This window comes from Vipera berus (assembly GCF_964194415.1).
Source record: "Vipera berus genome assembly, chromosome: 1".
NCBI lineage: Eukaryota > Metazoa > Chordata > Lepidosauria > Squamata > Viperidae > Vipera > Vipera berus.
Window position 1 is genome coordinate 85,607,869 of NC_138202.1, and position 24,000 is coordinate 85,631,868.

The following is a 24,000-nucleotide window of genomic DNA, read 5'->3' on the forward strand; positions in this document are numbered from 1 at the left end:
AGCATTTTTAAGCCCAGAACGTCAAGATAATTTCCGAAGCAGCTCAGATTGTTACCTTCCCTAATTCACTGAATTATAAGAAGGAAGAGGAAGAACAGCACAATTGGACTTGCAAACTGAAGGTCCAAGTTAGGGACAAATTGTTGTGGAGAAAAATCGATCTATCTGGTCACCAGGAGATGAAACTGACTTGATGACACATACTCAATTAATCAAAATCCTTTCATATTATCTTTTTCTCTTTTCCTTTTTAAAATAAAAAACTTTTCAATCTTTGCAGTAATACATAGTAACTTTAATAAATCTGGGTCTCTCCAATTAATGAGTTGAGTTGTTATTTTGTCGAAACAAATCATATCTTGTAGTTCAGCGGAGAATTTAAGCCAAGACTTAGCATTCAAAGGTACGTTAACCGAAGATATAAACAGAGTGGCAAATCATGCTCAAACTGGAGAAAATAAAAAGGAAGCTGACATTAACTGAATGGTACTCATAATGTAAAAATAAAAATAAATCAATTAAAATTTAAGTAGGAACGTCAGCTCTAAGACTGTTTCACCAAATCTTGCAAATCAGTTGTTTATATATACTTTGCAACTATTTTAACCAGGCTGATGTTTCATCAATTATCACTGAGATGTATTTTGGTAAAATCTAAAATAAACTTACCGCTTGATAGTCAGGATGGACTGCAATGCGTACAATTCTTCCACCGGAAAGGCTCCCAAAATCAGGATCTTGGAACTATCAATAAAAATGGGAGGAAGTAAGAAATAAATGATTTTTAATGGAATAGTATTCAATAAGTAATAGTTTCTTAATTGATTAGTCTTACGACCACATCACTAAAAGAAAATACAAGTTCAGATTCTAGGACAAAATAGATAAAAGAAAATACAGCGATTATATATATGTATGTATGTATGTATGTATGTATGTATGTATGTATGTGGCAATGCAGAGTCAGCAATCCGATAAATGCATCGCCTTTGCAAGGAAGCCCGATATGTTCAATGTTTCGGGTTCTTAGCTCAATAGCCTCAATTATAAACTTAGCACTTCTGCTTACAATGTATACGTTAGGAGGAAACGAGACAAACTATGTAATATTCAATATGTAAAAAAAAATTAAAAATCAAGCTTAGACTTAAGTACAAAATCCATTACCTGCTCTGAGATATTCCACGGAATGAGATCTCCTGAGGCTTTTTTCCCTCTAGACAGGCTGTTCAAAATAGATTGTCGTGATATCTCACCCTCCAAACATACCTGCAGGAATAAAGGGGATATACGTTTCAGTTCTTCAGAGGGACATGATGTAGCATTTTTTTTAACCAATACTGCGTATCAGGTATTCCTTAAAATAGTACAGAAAGCACTATTGTTTTCTAATAGTAACTAGAAAGACTAGTTCAGGGGTAGGCAACCTCGGCTCTTTTATGACTCGTGGACTTCAACTCCCAGAATTCCTGAGCCAGCTATGTTGACTCAGGAATTCTGGGAGTTGAAGTCCACGAGTCATAAAAGAGCCAAGGTTGCCTACCCCTGGACTAGTTAATCCAAACTCCTGATCTATTCTGCTCCCCCAAAAGAGTAATGTAAATGAGGTAGAATTTGCTGGTAAAAGAGTTTTGATCCTGACACATTTTACAATACCAAAAGGATTGATGAAAGTCTACGTTAACTGAGAAATCAGTAATGCATATGCTTTGGGTTTTGCTAACTCCCAAACACTGCAGCAAAAACAGAGACTCCCAATTCTTTGCTCACATGATGGATAACATGACAAATTTTTCCCTGGAAACAATGAGGAAAAGATGCAAATTTCCTAGGAAAGAAGATTCGGAGCCCTTACCTATCGATTTCTCTAGTTCTGTTTCTTCTTGTCTGATCAAATTTATTACTTCAGTTACTTGAAGATGTCTTTCTTACCTGGACCACAGCAAGGACTTCTGGCAAAGAATTTTGAGTAGGTGGGACTGGCGGCAAAAGGCAAAAGAGATGATGGGCTGGAGCATCTGAAAGCATCTGGAGGTCATTAGGAGAATTCTGGAAGGTTGCAACCATGTTAGAGAATTAGATCTCAGTAATTCAAGCCCACTTCGTTAATTCGATTCGATCTCCGGGTGAGATTCAAGGTGCTGGTAATGACCTATAAAGCCCTACATGGCATGGGTCCGGACTACCTACGGTAGCACCTGCTGCCGGCGTCAACTTCCCTCCGTCCAGTGCGCTCCCACAGAGTGGGCCTCCTCAGGGTGCCTCTGATCAGAGAATGTCAATTGGTGGCCCCCAGGGGGAGGGCGTTCTCTGTGGGCGCGCCAGACCTATGAAACCGCTTGCCGGTTGAGCTCTGGATGGCCCCTGACCTTCGCTCCTTCCAACGTGATCTAAAAACCTATTTATTTGAACAATCCGGCCTGGGCTGATGGGTTTGGGGTTTGGGTTTTAGCATAGTTTTAATTATTGTATTATATTGGGCATAATTATTTAATTCTTTTTAACTTTTGTATTTTGTATTTCGATATTTATTGCCCTGTACACCGCCCTGAGTCCTTCGGGAGAAGGGCGGTATAAAAATTTAATAACTATAACTATAACTATAACTATAACTATAACTATAACTATATATATATATATATATATATATATATATATATATATATATATATATATATATATATATATATAAAAGGTAAAGGTAAAGGTTCCCCCGCACATGCGTGCTAGTCGTTTCCGACTCTAGGGGCCGGTGCTCATCTCCGTTTCAAAGCCGAAGAGCCAGCGCTTGTCCGAGGACATCTCCGTGGTCATGTGGCCGGCATGACTAGACGCCAAAGGCGCACGGAACGCTGTTACCTTCCCACCGTAGTGGTCCCTATTTTTCTACTTGCATTTTTACGTGCTTTCGAACTGCTAGGTTGGCAGAAGCTGGGACGAATAACAGGCGCTCACTCTGTTACGCAGCACTCGGGATTCGACCCGGGTCAGAATGCTGCATGTTTCTGAATGACCCAATGTGGCCTCCAGATTTAACGTTATCTTTATTTTGCATCCTTCTTTCAAACCTTAGCAAACTTTATTTTGTAGAATCATATACGGGTAGTCCTTAACTTATGACCACAATTGGGGTTGGAACTTCCGTTGCTAACTGATCAAATGAGTCATGTAGCTTAAAGGAAATCTGGCTTCTCCCATTGACTCTGCTTGTCAGAAGCTCCCTGTGAAGGTTGCAAATGGTGATCACATGACCACAGGATGCTGCAACCATCATAAATACATGCTGGTTGACAAATGCTCAAATTCTGATCATTTGACTCTTGGGACACTGTGATGGTCATAAATGCAAGGACTGGCTAAGGCATCATGCTAGAAACTAGGGGACAGTGATTTCAGTCTGAGGAGGAGGAGGAGGGAGTGACCCCACCATTTTTCTGCTAAGCCCAAGCTGAAAATAACACATTATCACCAACCTTGTAATGAGAAGCCACATACAGGGCCATTAATCTCTGAAGAAAAGTTTCCGACGCTCTGTGATAACAGAAAAGAGTGTCTCTGTTCACATAGTATCTGAGTGTCATCCGTGAGTTAAGTGATGAATTCCTGATTTGTCTTTGAAAGCTAGGAAGGAAGTCAATGCTGAATGACTGCCATTGTCCAAACACATTTACTAACATCCAACACATTTCGTAGGCAGTGAAAAGCAGAGGAAGTAAATAGCTATCGTTATCAATTGTATGTCTAAGTCTGCGTAAATTTTAAGGTCTCAAATGTTGGCAGAAAGGTAGCAGGTACTATGAGGTTTGTTGCGAAAAAAATGAATGAGATAAGAGTGTGTTTCCTTTGTTGCACGGAAGTGAGAGTTGGGTATGTCAGGAGAAACATAAGAGTTGAATGCAATGGCTGTGGGACATCTAAGTAATGTGTGTGATAAAACAAGAGGCAGAGTCAAGAACGAATGAGTGCTGAACAAATATGAGCTGAATGCAAAAGTGAGTGACCAGCACAATAAGGGCACTTTCTTCAAAAGAAGCGAGAAGTTTAAAGAGGAAAAGGTAACAAATGAATCTACATCTGCATGATGTGGAACCATGGATGGTCTGCAAGAACAAAGAAACCCCATGAAGTAGGAAGAGTTACAGTGAATGGTATCGGCTTAAAACTAGTTATAGCTACATTTCCTTTTTTTCCCCCTTATTACTTCTTGCTCCCATTCCACCCTTTCCACGCTGAAAAGAGAACAGTGTGATGGGAATATAGATACGACCACAATAGCTGCACTTAGTCTGAGAATTAGCACAAGGATACAAATCACAGGTCTCAGGCAATGGACAACCAGATATAATTCTCGTGATGTTGAGACAATCCAAACATAGCAAATCATTCAGCCACTTTTCAACTGGGTCTCCTGGAGCATATCGAATGGATTCCTGAAGCGAAACTTCATGCAATGTACGGGCTGGGGGGAGAGGATATACAAAAGGTCACATACCAAAAGATCTAAAAATCTCTTCTGTCAGAAAATAAAAAGAAAAGGCGGTCAGAAACCAAGGCCTGTAGCTGGGACAGGTAGTCCTCGACTTGTAACAGTTCATTTAGTGTCCGTTCAAAGTTAAAACTGCACTGAAAAAAGTGACTTATGACCATTTTTCACACTTACAACCATTACAGCATCTCCATGGTCACGTGAATGAAATTCGGATGCTTGACAACTGGCTCATATTTATGACGGCAGCCGTGTCCCCCAGGGTCATGGGACTGCCTTTTGTGTCCTTCTGACAAGCAAAGCTAATGGGAAAGCCAGATTCACCTAACCACCGTGTTACTAACTTAACAACTGCAGTGATTCACTTAACAACTGTGGCAAGAAAGGTCATAAAATGGGGCAAAATTCACTTAACAAATATTTCGCTTGGCAACAGAAATTTTAGGCTCAATTGTAGTCATAAGTCGAGGACTACCTGTATTCTCCAGAATTATTCCTAGCCTTATTCTTAGTCTTAAGTGGCACATTATAACTTTTCATATTCTAACCTAATGACTGGGCACATAAACTGTGTTAAGTCACAGTTTTTAAGAGATAATTTAACTAATCCACAACTGATTGGTTTGATACAACCTGCTAAACCATAAACCCTATGGGTTACAAACCACACGGCCTGGACATGCACAATCTGACAAGCCAAAAGTCTAACTCATCTACATTACATCAGTAAATGTGTGAAACCCTAACCTCAATAGCTGATGGATTTGAAGAACAAACAAACCCATCACCTATCAAAGAAAGCAGACACACCACCTGTTCAATTCCCTTGACGCTTATCCTAAGATCAAAGACAGCTGACAGAAAAGTGATGGTTTCCTGTAATTCTCTACAGTGACTTTCTTCCGCATGTTCTTAAAAAGTCTCTTACAGTGACTTTCTTCTGCATATTCTCAGTTAGGTACTGGAGGTTTTAGTTTCAGAGAAATACCTGAGGACAGTTTAGCTGTAGTTGTTGTTTTGTTCTCTGCAGTTACACTGGCTTGGGCCTGTGCACTCTCCTGTCGTAATTGCTGGATCAGTTTCAAAGACAAGGAACGGCCGGTGCCCTCATATCTATTCAAAACAACAGACAGAACGGTCAGATGGGAACAGACAAAAGAACAAGCACAGCAGCTGTTTAACTTATGATACCAGCAGATTAATCCAAATTCTGCCTTAAAGATGTAATATTTCTGGAAATGTTGAAGTCATAGGGACAAAATGCCAGGTATGTTATTGTTCTGTTTTTAAGACTGAGGAAAAACAGAAATTCTTAAAAGCATTGGAATGCATGCAACATTTCAGTCAAATGTCAGTTTATGTTACCACATAGAAAAGAATAAAATGCATTGTTCATAAATTTGCACAACAATTGTGTTAATCTGTTTCCAAAGAAAATGGTGGCCCTTGAAGGAATAATAGCAGACAACACTTAACTTGGGATACAATAATAAATTAATCAATTAAGAAACTCTAGAAAGTTCCCAGATTGCAATACCAACTGTCAATTCTTTGCTTTTGTTTACTTCTATTCTAGGCCACCTGTCAAACATTTCATATTTCACCTCCTGTTTTGCTATTATCAATTCTGAAATAAATCAGTGTTGAAATAGCACTTCTAAACTTTTATTTTAACTCAAATATTTAGTATTTTTTTCTTAACATCAAAACTGCAACTACTTACAAAAGCAGAGTGGGGTGGGGTGTTTTGAACAATACTAGGAAATAATGTGAAAATAACCCTGCCAAATAGATAAAATAATTACTTATTACTAATGGGCCAGACATTCATGAATGGTTATTATTTGTTGATTCTGTTATCCAATGGCAACTGCATGTGTGACTCAGCCATAACTGACTGCCATCAGAGACAGGTGTTTTATATCACTGGTTGTTAATTCCAGTGCAAAATATTTAGAGGAAGGAGTTCACTAACTTAATAGATGAAACATAGTATATTCATCTGAGATTCAAAAACAACAACAACAAGTGGCCTGGGTCCGGGTTATTTGAGGGAACACCTGCTGCCGGCATCAAACGCCCTTCGCCCAGTGCGCTCCCACAGGGAGGGTCTGCTCAGGGTCCCGCCGGTAAGAGATTGCCGGCGGGTGACACCCAGGGATAGGGCCTTCTCAGTGGGAGCGCCTGCCCTCTGGAACCAGCTGCCGGTGGAGCTGAGAACTGCCCCCGACCTCCGATCATTCCGCCGGGGCCTGAAGACCTGGCTCTTTGAGCTCTCGGGCCCAGGCTGAGGAGAAATTTTTAATTGGGGTTTTTAAGCTTACAGGGTCAATTTAATGTTTTTTAATCTGGTTTTTAACTTTTGTATGTCGGCTTTTTAATTCCCTGTAAACCGCCCTGAGTCCTCAGGGAATAGGGCGGTATATAAATGCAACTAAATAAAATAAATAAATAAATAAATAAATATTCTTCATAATCTTCAGAAACCTGTACTGTGGATCAGCAGCCTTTGGACATCACTTTGGCCAGTATAGCTTACCCATTGATTGTAGAAGCCATGAAGACCAGATAAGGACCCAACAAGTTCTTCACCAAAGGAAGGGGAATGGCAGCAGCTTCATCAATTACCACAAGTTCAGCCTGCCCCAATTTCACAGCATCAGCAGGATGGATATACTGAGGGGAAAGGGAAATAAAAAGGGTAGAAATCCTAAGGGCATTTCTGAGGGTATCTCGGCAACAAAAACAAATAAACTCTTTTAGAGCCCCTTAAATTTCCCATTTTGCTTAGTTCCCTTTATCCAAAGTAATAATAAATGAGCTATCCCTGCAAATCAAATGGATTAGCTAAAAATACTATACTGCCCATGTTCACATGTAGTAGAAAACCAGGTTTAAAACAAATGAATAGAAGCATTACTTTTCATTCAGGCTGATGAAACCTTACTTATAAAGTGGTTTCCAATCCTGACCTGTTTAGAAGCCCTTCACACATCGCTTGAAAACTGCTAAAGTGCTGAATTCTGGCTTCTTTAATTGTTGGATCAAAGAAGAGCAGCAACATTAGAAGAAAACAACCGAATGCCCAATTCTTTAGGCCCCGAATATTGGGAAATACCTGGATTGTCTGTCTATGTTCTCGAAACACATTGACTCTGACAACAGCTTTGCTGAATTCAGGATTGAGAGACTGAATGATCTCATAATCCAAATGTTCCTGAAAATAAACATAATGGGCAATATGAAAAATGAATTAAAATATTATCCATACCACTACTTGACATATGGTTGGGTGCACAGCTAGCCAGATGTTTAGACTGGATTTGGCATTTTTATCTACCTACTGAATCTTCCCCAATGACCTAGGAAAGGCAGATGCTGCTGTTGGATCGTGTTAAAAGGTACTGTCATAGGATGTAAGCTGTTTGGAGTAAAGAGCAAAGTGGTGTAGAACAGAATTTCACAACTTGAAAAATTGACAAATCACAAGCAGCCTAATTATGCTGAGTTGGAGACTGCAACCCAGCACATCTGGCAGTTGCTGGGCTTGAAAAGATCAATGACATATACAGGCCAAGATAGAAAAGACAACCCAGTTGGTGTAGTGGTTAAAGGCACTGGGCGACTGTAAACTCTAGTCCCACCTTAGGCACAAAGCAATCTGGGTGTCTGGGCCTCAGTGCCAGATCCAAGATGCAGGCAGATCAGGTCCCACTAGATGCTGCACCTATTGATTCAACATCACTGAATCCAATACAAATACTATCAAACCTGCAACGAATCTGACTGAAGCCATCTTGCTTGTTTTCGGTTGCCACAAGATTTTTTGGGGGGGAGGGGCTGGAAGAATGAGATGTTTTATGCTAGCCTAAACAATTCTCTGTCCTGTGGGAACCAAGGTCATTTCTGTTCCCTCGATTGGGGGGTTGAACCTAGTGTCAGAAAGCCTGCCAAACTATTCTATTGAGAAATGCAGTTGCTTGCATAGGTTATAGGGTGGGAATTGTGACTTTGTAATATTGTTGCTTTTAGAGGGAACTTTAGTCTTGGTTTCACTTTTGACTGTGTGGATACTTTGTAAGCAATAAACATGTTCTTAGAGGAATATTCAAGCCTCGGAGTTCTGCTTTAATTGATCTCATCTATCGGAACCATGACAAATACCTCCTCAGCCAACACTGATCCTTCTTCAGCTGGGCAAACTTTGCTGGTCTTGGAATTCTACACCATGGCAAAGTAAGTGGCTTGTGAGAAAGTGGAAAGATTATCATGCCTTCTCATTGGCAACTGCTGAGCAGGGAAAGCTTCAGCTGTGCATGCTCAGTAGGGAGAAGATTTTATCTGTGCTGGAACTGCCTTCCATTGCTAGAAGCAACTCTGGCATCTGGCTCTGTAATTAGTAAAATCTTGTTCTTGACTTCTGCCTCATGTTGACCTCTGCATGTTCCTGACCAAGTCTCTGAGTCATCCCTTGGTACTTTTCAAGCTGTTGAGTGGTATTGGATTACTCAAATTACACTTTCTCCTCAGCTGTCTGTGCTCTCTTGCCTCCCTCTGCTTATCTGCTCCCATCTCTCCGAACAAGTCTTCCTGACATTTTTACAAGTCAACTTTTCTTTCTTTCTTTTTTTTATATTTTTATTACTTTTCCAATATTACAATATCTTTAAAAAGCAACGTGGTGTCCAGGTTACAATAGTTCCATTTCAGACAAATACATATTATTACAAATCTCCAAGTTATTAAACCAATACTTCCTCTCTTTTTTCCTTTGATATATACTATCTCTTATCTAAATTAACATATTTCTTATTGCTACCCATCAGTCATTTAATAGTTTTTTTTAATATATATTTATCAATCTTTTAGTATATTTCATACTTTAACATTCCATCTTTAAAACATCAAACACCTTATCTATTTTTCTAGCTTTAATTTTACATTGATATTGAAATTAAAACGTTTAAGATTTCTCATTTTCATATTACTAAATAACCTCCTTTCCCTTTATACAATTCTCTTCACTACCTAGTAATGTAATCCAGTTCTTATTTATCTCATTTCCATATCCATATCAATTATACAATATTTAAAATAGTAGTCATTAAAATACCAATCCCCTTCATGGATTACTGCCTTGTCGTGGCGAAGGGGCTTGCGTAATTCAATGAAGCTATGAGCTATGCTGTTCAGGGCCACCCAAGACGGACAGGTCATAGCAGAGAGTTCTGACTAAACGTGATCCACTGGAGAAGGAAATGGCAACCCACTCCAGTATCTTTGCCATGAAAACCCTATGGACAGTACCAAAAGGCAAAACGATATGGTGCTGGAAGATGAGCCCCTCAGGTCGGAAGGCGTCCAATATGCTACTGGGGAAGAGCAGAGGGCTAGTACTAGTAGCGCCAGAAAGAATGAAGCGACTGGGCCAAAGCCGAAAGGACGCTCAGCTGTGGATATGTCTGGTGGTGAAAGGAAAGTCCGATGCTGTAAAGATTTTTTCTCCATAGGAACCTGGAATTTAAGATCCATGAATCAAGGCAAGCTGGACGTGGTCAAACAAGAGATGACAAGACTGAACATTGACATCTTAGGTATCAGCGAACTAAAATGGACAGGAATGGGTGAATTTAATTCAGATGACCATCAGGTATACTACTGCGGGCAAGAATCCCTCAGAAGAAATGGAGTAGCCTTCATAGTCAATAAAAGAGTAGGAAAAGCAATACTGGGATACAATCCTCAAAATGACAGAATGATCTCAGTTCGAATCCAAGGCAAACCATTCAATATCACAGTAGTCCAGGTCTATGCCCCAACCACCAGTGCTGAAGAGGATGAAATTGACCGGTTCTATGAAGCCCTACAGCACCTTATAGAACTAACACCAAAAAATGATGTCCTTATCATCATGGGGGATTGGAATGCTAAAGTAGGAAGCCAAAAGATAACCGGAATAACAGGCAAGTTTGGCCTTGGAGTACAAAATGAATTAGGGCACAGGCTGATAGAATTTTGTCAAGAGAATACGATGGTCATAGCAAACACTCTTTTCCAACAACCCAAGAGACGGCTCTACACATGGACATCACCAGACGGTCAACACAGAAATCAGATTGACTATATGCTCTGCAGCCAAAGATGGAGAAGCTCTATACAGTCAGTAAAAACAAGACCAGGAGCTGACTGTGGCTCAGACCATGAGCTTCTTGTTGCAAAGTTTAGGCTTAAACTGAAGAAAGTAGGGAAAAGCACCAGGCCAGTCAGGTATGAATTAAATCATATCCCCGTTGAATATACAGTAGAGGTGACAAATAGATTTAAGGAATTAGATCTGATAGACAGGGTGCCTGAAGAACTATGGACAGAGGTTCGCAACATTGTACAAGAGGTAGCAACCAAAACCATCCCAAAGAAAAAGAAATGCAAGAAAGCAAAATGGCTGTCTGAGGAAGCTTTGCAAATAGCTGAGGAAAGGATGGAAGCAAAAGGCAAGGGAGAAAAAGAAAGATACGCCCAATTGAATGCAGAATTCCAGAGAATAGCTAGAAGAGATAAGAATGCCTTCTTAAATGAATAGTGCAAAGAAATAGAAGAAAACAATAGAATAGGGAGGACCAGAGATCTTTTCAAGAAAATTGGAGAGATGAAGTTCAATGCAAAAATGGGCATGATAAAGGACCAAAATGGCAGGGACCTAACAGAGGCAGAAGAGATTAAGAAGAGATGGCAAAATTACACAGAAGAACTATACAAGAATGAGCTTAACGTCTCTGATAATCACAATGAGGTGGTCACTGACCTCGAGCCAGACATTCTAGAATGTGAAGTGAAGTGGGCCTTAGAAAAGCTGAGCAACAACAAAGCTAGTGGAGGTGACAGTATTCCAGCTGAGCTATTCAAAATCTTAAAAGACGATGCAGTAAAAGTGCTACACTCAATTTGCCAGCAAATTTGGAAAACTCAACAGTGGCCACAGGATTGGAAAAGATCAGTTTACATTCCAATTCCAAAGAAAGGCAGTGCTAAAGAATGTTCAAACTATCGTACCATTGCACTCATTTCTCATGCTAGTAAAGTTATGCTTAAAATCCTACAAGCTAGACTCCAGCAGTATGTGGATCGAGAACTACCAGAAGTACAGGCAGGATTTCGAAGAGGCAGAGGAACTAGAGATCAAATAGCCAACATACGCTGGATCATGGAGAAAGCTAGAGAGTTCCAGAAAAACATCTACTTCTGCTTCATTGACTATGCTAAAGCCTTTGATTGTGTGGATCATAACAAACTGTGGCAAGTTCTTAAAGAGATGGGAGTACCAGAACATCTTATTTGTCTCTTGAGAAACCTATATGCGGGCCAAGAAGCAACAGTGAGAACTGGACACGGAACCACTGATTGGTTCCAAATTGGGAAAGGTGTCCGGCAAGGCTGTATACTGTCGCCTTGCCTATTTAACTTATATGCAGAGCACATCATGAGAAAGGCAGGGCTAGAGGAGTCAAAAGTTGGAATTAAGATTGCTGGAAGAAATATCAACAACCTAAGATATGCAGATGATACCACTCTAATGGCAGAAAGTGAAGAGGAACTGAAGAGTCTCTTGTTGCGAGTGAAGAAGGAGAGTGCAAAAGTTGGGTTGAAACTAAACATTAAGAAAACCAAGATCATGGCATCCGGCCCTCTCAATTCCTGGCAAATAGATGGGGAAGAAATGGAGGTAGTGACAGATTTTATTTTCCTGGGCTCCAAGATCACTGCAGATGGGGACTGTAGTCAAGAAATTAAAAGACGCTTGCTCCTCGGGAGGAAAGCCATGGCAAATCTAGACAGCACACTAAAAAGCAGAGACATCACCCTGTCAACAAAAGTGCGTATAGTCAAGGCTATGGTCTTCCCAGTTGCAATGTATGGCAGTGAAAGTTGGACCATAAGAAAGGCTGAGCGCAAAAGAATTGAGGCCTTTGAACTCTGGTGCTGGAGAAGACTCCTGCGAGTCCCTTGGACTGCAAGGCGATCAAACCGGTCAGTCCTAGAGGAGATCAACCCTGATTGCTCTTTAGAAGGCCAGATCCTGAAGCTAAAACTCAAATACTTTGGCCACCTAATGAGGAGGAAGGACTCACTGGAGAAGAGCCTAATGCTGGGAAAGATTGAGGGCAATAGAAGAAGGGGACGACAGAGAATGAGGTGGCTGGATGGAGTCACTGAAGCAGTAGGCATGAGCTTAAATGGACTCCAGAAGATGGTAGAGGACAGGAAAGCCTGGAGGAACATTGTCCATAGGGTCGCGATGGGTCGGACACGACTTCGCAACTAACAACAACAACAACAAAATACCAATCTCAAGGAGAAAAAAAAAGAAAAAGGGAAGACAATATAATATTCTTGTTTCTCATTTGTAGTTTCCACATGTTAAAAATTATCCAACTTTTCTTTCTTTCTTTCCAAGTTTTTTAAAAATATGTTACTCTGAAATGCAGTGTATGTATTCCCACCCAGAAGCTTGACAAGCCACACCCACAAGCTCCCACAGCCTGCCCAAATTTTGCTTGCCTACCACATGAACATTTTCTCCTTTTGCTAAAGCCAGGATACGAAACTGGGTGACTGAGCTTGGGATAGTCACTCTCTCTTAACCCTTGGAAGAAGGTGGTAATGGCAAGCCAATTCTGATAAAGCTTGCCAAGAAAACTGCAGGGACTTAGTCCAGGCAGTTGCCAAGAGTCAAAAACTGACTCGAAGGCACACTCCCCCCCAAAACAAACAAAACAAAACAAAACAAAGACAGGGGAAGAGAGAGATTTGGCAGTAACATATGGCAGGAAAAACTCTTGGCAAGCTGAGATACTCTATGCGTTTTATTATCACCTCAAAAGAAGATAATTATCTGTAGCTCAGGATTGAACTGTGGAATCCTTGGTGCTCTCTGAGCTTGGTTGTTTTATTTGCAGACATTTTGTTACCATATAATGAAACATCCGCAAGCTCAGAAAGCACCAAGGACTCCCCAATATTGCTTCATCTTACCTGGTACTGTAGAGCATCAAAGCCTTTAAATACAAATTCAAACAGGGTGTGGAGATTATCAGGACTTGGAGATGTGACGAAAATGTTGGAATAGCTGTATATATATATATAAAAAAAAGAACAGATGCTACACCTTTTTTCCTCTACTAAAATGCCAGAAGCAAACTTTAGCATTCCACCTTTGAAACATCAAGTCAATTAAAAATATAGTTTATAATACAATCCTCCAGTTGTTAAGAGACTATAGAACAGTAAGTTTTGAAAAGGACATACAGTTTGTCTCCTAAAGAAAGTCAACCCTGACTTTTCTTTGGAAGGACAAATATTGAAGCTGAAGCTCAAATACTTTGGACACCAAATGCTTTCCTGCTTTGCCCTGTGTCAGGAAAGATTGAAGGCAAAAGGAGAGAAGGGGACAGCAGAGGATGAGATGGTCAGATAATGGGCATGAGTTTAGGCAGACTCAAGGAGACAGTGGAAGACAGGTGGGGGGGTCTGGCATGCTATAGTCCATGGGATTGTGAAGAGTTGTACACAACTTAGTGACAATATAGTCTGCCAGTTATTGTAACAATAATTGTCTTATAGCACATTTATGTCTATTGATTGTCATGGGTTTTTTGGGGGGGTATCTTAGCTTGTGCAAGCTGGAGGCTGGATTTTTTTATTTGAAAGGAACAAAAAATAATTACTTAACATAACTTCTGCTTTGACCTTTATAACTATATATTATGAATAGGCAAGTGCTCTCTCAGCACTTACTTTGTGACCATACTCACAACATGCTTTTAAATTTTCCAAACGTACCCACCAGCTCAAAAAGTTTGCCTATCGTTTTCTTTAAATCTGACCACTTCACGCAAAACCCCTCTTGGAATATAATATCTAGGAAAAATTTACCCAAAAGCCACTGCTCCAGCTATTGCCAATCCCAAAGCAGCTGATTTCCCACGCCCTCTGGCAGCTGTTAAAGCCACAGTGCTTCTCAGGGTCTTCTCAGAAATGGCTTCAATGAATTTGAGGACTCCTTTTGCCTGTCAGGGAGAAAAGAAGCCACCAAAGCAGGAGATCATGGATGGAGAAGATCATCAATGAGGATAGACAAAAAGACATAAAGAGAAAGCATTAATAGGAATTATACAACATTAATTTAATCCCAATGTATTTTGGCTTTTCTCAACAATCTGGATTCTCAACAATCTAAAGAGGACATTATTATATCTGCAGTATATCATGTATTTTGTAATACAGATAAGAAGAGCCCATTTGGTGTAGTAGCTGAGGAGACTGTGAATCTGGGCCTTCCTTAGTCATGAAAACTGGCTGGATGACCTTGGGCCAGTTATTCTTTTTCAGCCCAATCCACCTCACAAACTTATTGTTGTGAGAAAAACAGGAGGCAAGATATTCGGGATGTCGCTACCTTAACCAAACTATATTTTAAAAATGTGGGATAAAAATCTAATAGTGATAATATCCAAATCTGAATGTAAGCTTACCTGATCCAATGTTTTACAAACATCAACCAATGAGCCAACCGGTTGTGTGTCCTGTAAGCTCTCCTTTAGCTCCTTCAATTCCACATCACGAGGACTTTGGCTCTCTTCCTAAAAGAGGAAAACAGCTGTCTGAATCCAAATTAGCATCTTTAAGAGAAAAATGAGAATATATGGAAATCCCAGTTACGTTAAACACGAGCTGAGTCAAAACGGAAAACTCACCTTATTGCAAATGCTTCCAACAATTTTCAATTTCAATTTTGGAATGTTGTTATTTCAAAAGAGGATGACAACATTCATCAAACTATACTGTGACTGTGGTTTCTTGATGGTAGGTTTGTTTGCCCCCAGCCAATCCTGCAGAGCAGGATGTAAGGATGACTAGATGGTAACCAAGTGGTTGTAATGCTCACAAGTCTATTCCTTGAAACAGAACAGTTATATAGGAACTACAGGAATAAAAGTCTATGGAGATTCTCAATCATCCAGGTCATGGTTGTCCCTAAGATACTTTTCAAAAGGCCACTGGACTTTCTTGAGAGAGTTTCCATTGAAAACTTTTTACTTCTCATGAAGAAGCTTCGTGGATGAGAAGTGAAACATTTTTAAAGAAAGAAATCAAGAAAATCCAGTTGCCTTTTGAAAAGCATCTTTGGTACAGAAATAAATGGTAAGGTGACAGGAAGTTAAATTAGAGCAAAAACAAAGGAGTATTTTTACAAATAGACAAGAAATCAGTTTCCACAAAAATTTGAAAAGCAGTTCTAGAATTAAATTGAATGTTTATTCAGATTTTTAGAATGAGAGTTGTCTTTTGTGAGGAGTATAATAGTTTTCTTCCAAATTAAGTCATGGTAAGGATAGGCATAGGCATTTCTAGTTTTATTTGCTATAATTTTTTGTACATTTTTTCCAGACACCACTTGGAATTCAACTTCTACTGAAAAAGCAGCTTCTAAGCCCAGTGTTTAGAATAAAGAACAGCAATGCCTTATCCTGACACAGAATGAGAGAGAGCTAAAAGAAGCACCTCTATTTCTTTTAAAGTCCATTTCTATTGCATATTAAATATCCCAATTAAATACAAATACAAATAATTACATATTTCATATGACAGCCTGAAGCACTGGTCATTATCAGGTAAATAAACGCACCTGTGACCGGGGTGGCAGAGCTGAAATGTTTGCAGCATGACTCGAGATTGGGAGGATATTCAGCTGATCATCAACAACTACACAGGTCTTACAAGAGGCCAGAGAGAGAATGAATCTGCGGGAGATGAGTGAGAAAATAGCAATATTACAACAGAATCTGGCTTTTCCTCAATGCACAAAAAAACCTCTCCTCTTGCAGCATCTCTGTACATCATCCTGAGGGCAAAGTGCCTCAAGAACTGTGTTTCAACAGAGCACATCTGATGCCAAGAAAGCCTGCAGAGATAGTTCCTTTCAACATGAACATTTCATTCGCGTTCTGTGACACGATGGTGGCAAAGATTGGTTGTAACTTGTAAGGCCTTATATGGATTGGCACCGGGATGCCTGCAGAACTGTCTTCTATAAGCTGCCCATTTTTCATAGTGTAAATGAAACTGATAATGGATCCCTGTTTTCAAGACTCAAGATTCACAAGCTTGCTTTTCCATAAGGCCTTTGTGCTACAGAGTAGCCTCTCATTGGAAATTCAATTGGTGCTCATGTTGCTACCATCTATACATTTCTAATCCTGAATTATTTTGGAGAGACCTTGAAGGGTGAAATGGTGCCATTGGTTTTTTTTTCTCACTATGGATGGGATTTCTTTTGTTGTTTTTTATTAGAACAATGTTAATTTCATTCTGTGGATGTTTTATTGTAAGGCTGTATTCCGAATCACCAAGTCTCTTGACCACAGTGACCTTGGAGGGGAAGGGGGGCAGGGGAAACAAGCCCAATCAATCAACCAATCAAGTAGAATTTAATACATACATTCTGAATGTTACCGCTAGAGGGTAGCAAACATTTTGAAGTGAAACCATTTCTTGTATGAGAAAACTGTTCAGTTCAAACAACACATAAAACAAGTAGATTAAATTTCCTAAATTGCAGATTTCCTAACTTGTTTAAGTGCTCAACTTACCTTTCATTAAATCTGCCAACCACGTCCTGATGTGCCTCTGTTCTATAGCGGGAGTGAACATCCTGGGGAAAAAAAAGAGAATCCTTATGTGAAACCTGAATAGCCATGTACTATCCATACAATTTGACACAGTTGTCAAATACCGTGTAGCCTCTGATTGCTTGCACTACCTTCCATCTCTCTAACAGCTACATTCCTAACATTTTAAGTTTAGCCCTTTCCAAGACTTTGGGGAAAACAATAAATCAAGAAAAGAATTGATTTAATTTATATGCCTTATTCACAAGCATACATGTGTACTCCACTCTGGTGCTTCCAAATACCCTGGCGGAAGGGGAGCTTTCCCAAAAAAACCCTGGCCTCTCAAATATCCTGTGGGAAGAGAAAACACCTCCGTCCTTCAAAGAAGCCTGGCCTTGAAAAAGCTTACTTCCCTGATGAAGAACTGAGCTGTTCCTGAAACAAGGACTGCCAAGGATTTTGTGTAAATGCCATAAAACTGCTATTACCAAGAGAATGTATCTCTTTAGCTGGACATTATAATCCAGCATTTCTCAACCTTGGCAATTTTCTGATGTGTGGACTTCAACTCCCAGAATTCCCCAGCCCGGTGGATGATCCCCATGGTTCACCCCATGGTTCACCACCAACCAACTCTGTACTGGAAAAGTTTGGCAGGTGGTCAAGTGTGAAATGTGAACAAGGCATCCAATGCTTATTACAGCCAGGAGATTTTATAAAGAACAGAAGTAAGAATTAGTTGAGGAATAAAGCTTTTAATAAAAGCAAATTAAGGTCTGTGCAGCAGTTCATATATTTCCCTTTCTGTACAGCTACATTAAAAGAGTTTAACAGAATGACAGACCAGTTTATAAATCTAAAATGTACCATGGTCATCGTATAAAGCTGCTTCAGGGAATTCATTGTCCTCAGAAGAATTGCAATGATACCTCCCCCTTCCACAGTTTCAATCGTTCGAGCTAGGAGATTTGGAGTCAAGGCTTCAAAGTCCTGAAGAAGAAGATGGAGAAAATTTAGTTTCCAGGTGTGCTCAGATTCTATCAGCACTGTCCCCAATGCAATGAGGATAAGGCTTCTACCCATCACTTTTGCAACTAGCAATCTAGTCTAGAGCAGAATTAACCAGAAACTCAAGCACTTGGAATTTATGTGGACTTGAATTTTCGCCCTTCTTGAAGAATTCCTATATAACCAAGCACCCTTTTTTCTTGTGTGTTTCCTTATTATCTTTACAAACCATCATCTTTTCTCTGAAAAATATATACTTGCTCGTTCTCTTTCTTTGCTCTTCCCTTAGCAGCATGACTGACTACAGTGTAAAACACCCCAGTGAATTACCGTACTCTATTTTGCCTACCAAAGTTCACAACAGTCCAGGATCTTAGAAGCCACTTCAAATTAAGAATGGACAACTTCCTTATGACCAAGGACCAGACTCTCTTTAAAGAGTGAAATGGAGGCCTCAAACTTTTTAGAGTTTGCAAGTCTTTGGCCTCATCATTCAGTGTGTGCTTAGGGAACTACAAAAAGGATTGGTAGCTGTAAATGAAGCCAAATTCAGACAAAAGGAAAACTATCCTATATTATCTAAATATAATCACTAAACCTTCAATTAATCAATTTATGCTGACTGTATTTCAAAGATATTTCAAATTGCTCTTAATTGGAAATTTTAATAAAACTTTTCAAATACTTTTTCAAATATACCTGATATACTGTAGGAGTATTTGGGACATCTTGAATAAAGTGATGCAGGAAACAGGCAATCAGGCCAAATGATTTGTAGCAAGGACACTCTTCTTACCTGGAGTATACACATACCAAAAGTGTTCCCAAGAATTTTGTGTGTCTCATTGTAATAACAATACCGAATGTTTGTGGCTGCTATGAACAATTCAAAAGGGTCATCTTGCTTTAGATCTAACATTCCAGATTTAATTTTCTTCTGCAACTGTCTCATTCTTTTTTTACGGTGGCTGAAAGTGAGAAAAGACATTAAAGTAAAAGTTCTTAGAATGATTAGATTCAAAACATAACCCTATGCATATTTAAAATGCAGCATTAAGGAATCTAAAATGATCTCAACTTAGTTTTAGTCTCATGATGCATGACAGATAACAATGTTACTGTGGTTCAGGAGGAAAGCAAAGTTAACAGGCACTTAAAAGAGCATTTTAAAAAAACAAAAAAGCCGTGGGATATGTGCTCCGATTAGGAGTTACAAGCAAAACAAAATCAATTAGGCCACATTATCCAATGTGCACATTAGGTACTTTACTTGGGTCCTACAAAAACTAAACCAGTGATTAAAATTAACATTAAAAATATATGAGAAAAAGCAACATAAATTAATACATGCTGCAAGGACATGAAATTGTTTTTAATTGCAAACTCAGCAATAACATCAAATTATGTTTTATGCACATTCTTATTCTCAATAGAAGAAAAAGAAGACAAATCATCATTGGAGGCCTATGACATACTGGAAGTATTGGATCCTTCATTACATTTGATAAATGCATCAGACTGACAAATATTGAATTTTGCTATCTGAAAAAACACTCAAGATAAATGGATACAGGTATCTTTCAGCTTGACAACCATCCAGAGTTATGGCAAACCAACCTAGAACTACTTACAACCCAGTTTCAAAGTTTTGACAGTTTCCCCACCCCACTCCTGGGGTCGTGTGAATGCATTTTGGAATTTAGCATTAAGACTCATTTATGTCTATAACATTTATGGCTATCTGCAGTGTCCCTCTGTCACATGACCACAATTTGTTATTTATTAAATTTATATGCCGCTCATCTCGCTATTCAGACCATCCCAATTTACTTTTTTTTAATGGAAATCACCGTTGACTTTTGGTTTTCAGGAAAAACATCCATTGGGTACAATGGCCTTGCTTAACAGCCACAGCATTCATTTAACAACCATGGTGCTTGTGCCATGGCCACAGCATTTGCTTCATGACCAGTGTTCACTTAATGACCATGGCATTCAATGACCACACCATGCCCTTAACGACCGCTGCAAAAAAAGATTGTTAAAACTGGGTATGGTCACATGGTGGCCCATTCAACAACCAGCACAACTTACAAATGTAATTTTTAAATTATAGTGGTAAGTCAAGTGGTAAGCACCAAGAGAAATTAATATACCTGTAAAACTGCGGGCTGAAAAGGTGTATTAGGGCCTTATGCAGACCCTGTAGCCAAGGGCAAGATAGTTTAAGCAAGCAGTAAAAGCAGTGATGCTATTGCGAAGCAAATTAAGCATGGGACTGTAATGCCTTTGAGCATGAAGAAACACTGTGCATCTTTCCAGAGATTTATAAATTAAAACTACCACCTGTTATAAAGTGCAAGAAGGAAATACAAACAACTTTACCTGCTAAAGCCCAGCTCTTTCTTGTAACACCACAGCACGGTGGGTCTAGCCTTTACAGCAGCTTTAGACAACATATGATGAAGTATGACCACCTGCCAGGTGACAAAACCAAGAACAATGCTTATTGCTTCTGCAGGAATATGTACAGCATTTGTGAACTGAATCGGAAAACCTCAAAGATTTGAATTAACTTTTCATTTGGCAATTAACCTCCATGTGGCAATCTCAGGATAAGACACATCTGGTTTAAAGAACTGTGGATCAATTCAGGCCTTCATTCATTCTGAAGCACATTTTTATCTTCTGCATAACCCAATTATTCACAAGCCAGCCTCAATAACAACTGGTTTGAGAAAAGCATGATGCAGCATGCCATCTCTCGGCCCAATCTACTTCCATGTGGTGGCTGCTTCAGGATAAACAGTAAGTTATCCCTGCATATACTGCCTTGTACTCACTACAGGAAATTCAGGATATACATGTAATTTAAAATAATACAACTCAAAATCATTTCTGCCACTAAAACTTCCTCAAGCAAGCGAATTAGCAGATTGCAGACAGATCTCAATACTCGCAATGCTTTTAAACCTTGTACAGATAAACAAAGATGCAACTCACTGCAAATACTTCCTATACATGAAGAAATCCATAAAAAGGTGATGTATGGAAAACAGTCCTAGGAAATGATCCCTGCATTTAAATGTAGCTTGGTGACCAGGATTGGAAGGGCAGCTGGCAGGAGGGGAGACTGTGTGTTGTTGTTTTTTACTCAGCCCAGCAATCAAAAAAGCCACTACAAAAGGTTTTGCACCAAACATAGAAATGCTGCTATTAGGAGCCCATGTCAAAATGCAGCCTCCCTATCTCTTTTGTGTCAGCTTGCAAAAAGCTAGTAGGAGAAAGAATAATGGCTAGTAATCTTTGCAAGCTTAATTCCATGCCTTGTTTTAGTGTGATGGAAAGCAAGGATATGCACATCAAGCCCTATATGCACATCAAGTTTGTTACCCAATCCCAATAGGAATAAGGATTCCCACCAACAACTGAGAAAAAATTACTTAATTAATGGGGGACATTTTACATTCACTGAAAACGGAAGATGCTACTGAAATACAGGAAATAGGTGAATCGGAGAAACAGAAAAGACTTCTGCTGTTTGTGAATGTCAACTTTTTTTTTTAGAATACCTAAACAGGAGATATTAGGTACCATGTTTCTCTTTGCCCCCTTTTCTGCCCTGTCATCTCCTCTCCACACAGCAACTTCTTTTCCCTTCTGGCCATCAGCCACTCTCCTTCTTCCTTCTCTCCACAGAACAAGGGAAAGGAATGGCATTCAGGATGCTGCTTATAAGCGCTATGTGCTTAGAGCTCAAAGCAATGTTAGAGACCCCACACACCCACCGTATAGTCTCTTTCTGTTGCTCCCCTCTAGGAGGAGGTTTTGAAGTATTTCTAGCAGGACTACCAGATTCTATAACAACTTTGTTCCCTATGCTGTGTGGTAAACTCGCAAGATTCGTTTTTCTCGACACGCACATGTATACATAACCCAAACTAGACTGTGTTGTTTCTGTGTGTCATATAATACATATGGGTATATGCATAATTCTGCATTTATTTATGTCATATTTATGTAGTGTATAATCAGAGGTGGTGACCCTTTGAGAGCTATATGCAACAAAATTTAATTTTAATGTATGCCATAGTGTACATTCACAGTGACAATAAAGTTATCTATTCTATTCTGTTCTTGTGGGTGTCTATATGCCAAGTAGCAGTGTTTGTAGGTGCTGATGAGAATAGATCAATTGTATAAACAGGATAATTGTTTTACAGTTGATTGAGAAATTAGTAATTTGTTCCCTTTCTTTTACAAATATGCACCCACACGTGCATGCATGATGACAAACATATATATAGTAAAGGTAAAGGTTCCCCCGCACATGCGTGCTAGTCGTTTCCGACTCTAGGGGCCGGTGCTCATCTCCGTTTCAAAGCCGAAGAGCCAGCGTTTGTCCGAGGACATCTCCGTGGTCATGTGGCCGGCATGACTAGACACCAAAGGCGCACGGAACGCTGTTACCTTCCCACCATAGTGGTCCCTATTTTTCTACTTGCATTTTTACATGCTTTCGAACTGCTAGGTTGCCAGAAGCTGGGACGAGTAACAGGCGCTCACTCTGCTACACGGCACTCGGGATTCGACCCGCCAAACTGCGGACCTTCTGATCGACAAGCTCAGCGTCCTAACCCACTGAGCCACCGTGTCCCAGGTATATATAGGGATCTTTAAAACTGATTTCAGCTGAAATTGGTAATATGTAAAAGAAGACGATGAACCTGGTCGTTTTAAAGGATTTATTTTTCTGTGTTCCTACATCTTTTTCTGACTTTTTTCTTTCTTGCTGGGGGAAGTTAGTCTTTGATTCAGGCTCATCTTCCTTTGATATAAGCACGCACAATGTACATCTAGTTCATGGCTATACATTACCTGATCTTTGCCACGGTCCCCTACTATAACAAAGAGGGTCCTGTGTCGCTCAGCCACTCCATTCTCTATTTGGATCCGAATACGATTATCCACTTTCTTGCGCTGCATTTTTAGTGACAGCTCCTGTGAAGTTTGTAGAAGTTATAACAAATTAGTCTGCGTACTATCTCAGTTGAGACAGAGGCAACAGATGTTGATAAAATGTTTCTCAAAGAGTTTATTTTTCAGTGTTGCTGTGCACATTTCTACTCATCCAACCAATTCAAAGGCATTCTAGTGTGGCTTCTTTTTGGACTCATTAAGGCAAGGGTAATTTGCTCCCTATGCATGTTTCCATCTCATTTCTAATGGAGTTTTTTTCCCTAGGAAATGTATTTAGATGCAACATTCTGCTGTTGCATTTATCAAGAAAATATTTGGGAACAAAAAAAGCATGAGGCTCTAACAAGGGGTTTAGGGATTTAACAAATAATAATTTAACAGATTTCAGGGGATCTGTAAACAGATGACAAAAAAATTACAATCTTGTTTTTACTAATTTTTCAGTGAAACTTACCTTTCCATTCATTGATTCATGAATGGAGGCAACAAATGACTGCAATTAGAAATCCGACTGTAATATGCCACAAACAAACATCCAAGTTAAATGTCTTAATCTCACAGATGTCATGTTTATGGCTGCAATCTTAATACTCCAACCTCTCAACCAAACTTGTTTTTTAGATAAATTGGGTTGCAATTCCTAGTAATCCCAGTTCCTAGATGTACAGATGTGCAGCCCAGCAAATCTGGAGAGCACCATAATTACTCGATAGGGGGGGAAAAATCAGTGGTAAATACTGGGGTGAAAATAAAACAGGGTAAAAACGCTGGGGAAAAGTTTGGAGTAGCTTAAAACTCTAGCTTAGAACTGAGGTGGAAGATCTTCACAGCAAAGACTACATATGTTGATACATAAAG

General features: G+C 39.5%; 1 protein-coding gene across 1 annotated transcript in view; it reads right to left on the bottom strand.

Moving 5' to 3' along the window:
* Positions 1-24,000, bottom strand: part of NAT10 (N-acetyltransferase 10) — a 34,202-nt gene that overhangs the window by 9,548 nt on the left and 654 nt on the right. The window contains exons 2-18 of the mRNA XM_081341809.1: positions 23,041-23,163; positions 20,548-20,639; positions 18,959-19,130; positions 18,022-18,144; positions 17,134-17,195; positions 16,170-16,284; positions 15,016-15,123; positions 14,417-14,550; positions 13,517-13,610; positions 7,605-7,703; positions 7,026-7,162; positions 5,475-5,599; positions 4,309-4,459; positions 3,474-3,570; positions 1,933-2,049; positions 1,168-1,269; positions 670-744 (exon numbers count right to left, since the gene is read on the bottom strand). Coding sequence (XP_081197935.1) covers positions 670-744; positions 1,168-1,269; positions 1,933-2,049; positions 3,474-3,570; positions 4,309-4,459; positions 5,475-5,599; positions 7,026-7,162; positions 7,605-7,703; positions 13,517-13,610; positions 14,417-14,550; positions 15,016-15,123; positions 16,170-16,284; positions 17,134-17,195; positions 18,022-18,144; positions 18,959-19,130; positions 20,548-20,639; positions 23,041-23,148 — 1,911 coding nt within the window. The 5' untranslated portion in view covers positions 23,149-23,163. The remainder of the gene's footprint in view (positions 1-669; positions 745-1,167; positions 1,270-1,932; positions 2,050-3,473; positions 3,571-4,308; positions 4,460-5,474; positions 5,600-7,025; positions 7,163-7,604; positions 7,704-13,516; positions 13,611-14,416; positions 14,551-15,015; positions 15,124-16,169; positions 16,285-17,133; positions 17,196-18,021; positions 18,145-18,958; positions 19,131-20,547; positions 20,640-23,040; positions 23,164-24,000) is intronic.